General features: G+C 43.6%; 1 protein-coding gene across 1 annotated transcript; it reads left to right on the top strand.

Annotated features, from left to right (window-relative positions):
- The first annotated feature begins 744 nt into the window (after window positions 1-744).
- LOC145678982 (uncharacterized) lies at window positions 745-1,269 on the top strand. The gene has a single exon (XM_081749584.1). It carries the CDS (start codon window positions 745-747, stop codon window positions 1,267-1,269), a length of 525 nt encoding a protein of 174 aa, XP_081605710.1.
- Window positions 1,270-1,595: the final 326 nt, after the last annotated feature.

The following is a 1,595-nucleotide window of genomic DNA, read 5'->3' as shown; positions in this document are numbered from 1 at the left end:
GCTGTCTAGTGAGACAATTTTGGCGCCAATTGGCAGTGATGAGAGGACAGTGCCTAAACTAGATAGGCCAATATCTTACACTTCCATTCGTGGCTAAATGAAACTTTTGCGTGAATAAATGTTGCACTAATGATTACGACCATTTTGGTGAAGTTTGGAAGAGGGGGGGATCTAAACGGCTGTCCGTTCTTGTTACTTCTTAACTGGTATATTAAAACCGGATAAAGTTTTGCACAAAGCAAATATAGAAAAGAGAAATGTCTTAACATATCTTGATATTTCAACTTTAGCAGCATTGTCAACCCAATATTAAGACGATTATTTTTTCAAATGTCTATAGCAGATAATTACGTATTTCAAATCTACATGTTAAACGAAATGTTACAATACCAGACCTATTATTAGATGTTGCAAAGTAAGGATGACATAGTGTTAGAGACATCGACATTTTGGATGCATCTGCAACAGTAATAACAGTACTGACGTGGACGGGGCAAAATGCACATTCTTGGTATCAGATATGTCTCCATGAAGTGACTTATTTCGGATAAAAAGTGACAAATATATGTGAGATTGATAATTTGGTCATTTTTTAAAAAGAAATGCTTTCGAGAAAGTGCTTTCATAAGTATTATATAACTAAACTAACTATACAGGGTGCGGCAGCTATTTGAGAACATATAGTATAAGTGACACAGTATCCTGTATGTCATGGTAACACATCCCTTTTTGTTGCAGGTAAACATGGCACACCCTACGCTAACCCAGGAAATGAATAGGCCTGCAGTCATTATCTCCTTGGCTGCAGGGCACGCTGATTCCAAGATCGCTGCCGTCCTGAGCGTCGCTCGGTCATTCGTCTTCAAAGTTCGGAGAGAACTATGGGCCTCCAGTGGTGATGTGGAAACTGTTTCCCACAGGAAACGACATTGTCAGAGCTGGGACAAGACCAGGACGCCCGAATTCATCGCTTCCGTCCAAGCTGTTGTCAAAGTGGACCCAGGGAAGTCCATGATGACACTCGCAAAGGAGAAGCAGGTTGACGAGGCCACCATTCGACGTGTGGTGTATGAAGACCTCCGTTACAAGTCGTACGTGATACGGAGAGGCCAGTTCATGTCCGTGAGAACTAGGAAGAATAGAGTGACCCGCGCCAGGAGCCTTTTGAACAAGCTGAAACATCCCGAGCAGCCAGAAATGCCCTGGTTCTTCTCGGATGAGAATATCTTCGTCCAGAACCAGAAGGCGAACCGTAGAAATGATCGGTAGCTGTGTAAAACACCGGAGGAGGTTCTGACTGTCATGCACACCAAGTTCTTAGCCTCCGTGATGGATCTGGGAGTCGTGAGCAGGGAGGGTGACGTGATGCCTCCACATTTCTTTAGTCAAGGTGCCAGAGTCAACGCCGTTGCTTACACCGATATGTTGAAGATGGTTGTGCAGCCCTGGATTACTGCTATAGCACGTGGCAGGCCATATGTTTTTCAGCAGGACTCCACTTCCATCCATACGGTCCATTCAACCCAAGAATGGTTGGCCTGTAGGGAATATTTATTGACCTGTTTATTAATCCTGTTTGCAGGGAATATTTATTG

The sequence above is a fragment of the Thermobia domestica genome, chromosome 2, assembly GCF_964235325.1.
Source record: "Thermobia domestica chromosome 2, izTheDome1.hap1.1, whole genome shotgun sequence".
NCBI lineage: Eukaryota > Metazoa > Arthropoda > Insecta > Zygentoma > Lepismatidae > Thermobia > Thermobia domestica.
This window is presented reverse-complemented; position numbering and strand designations above follow the sequence as displayed.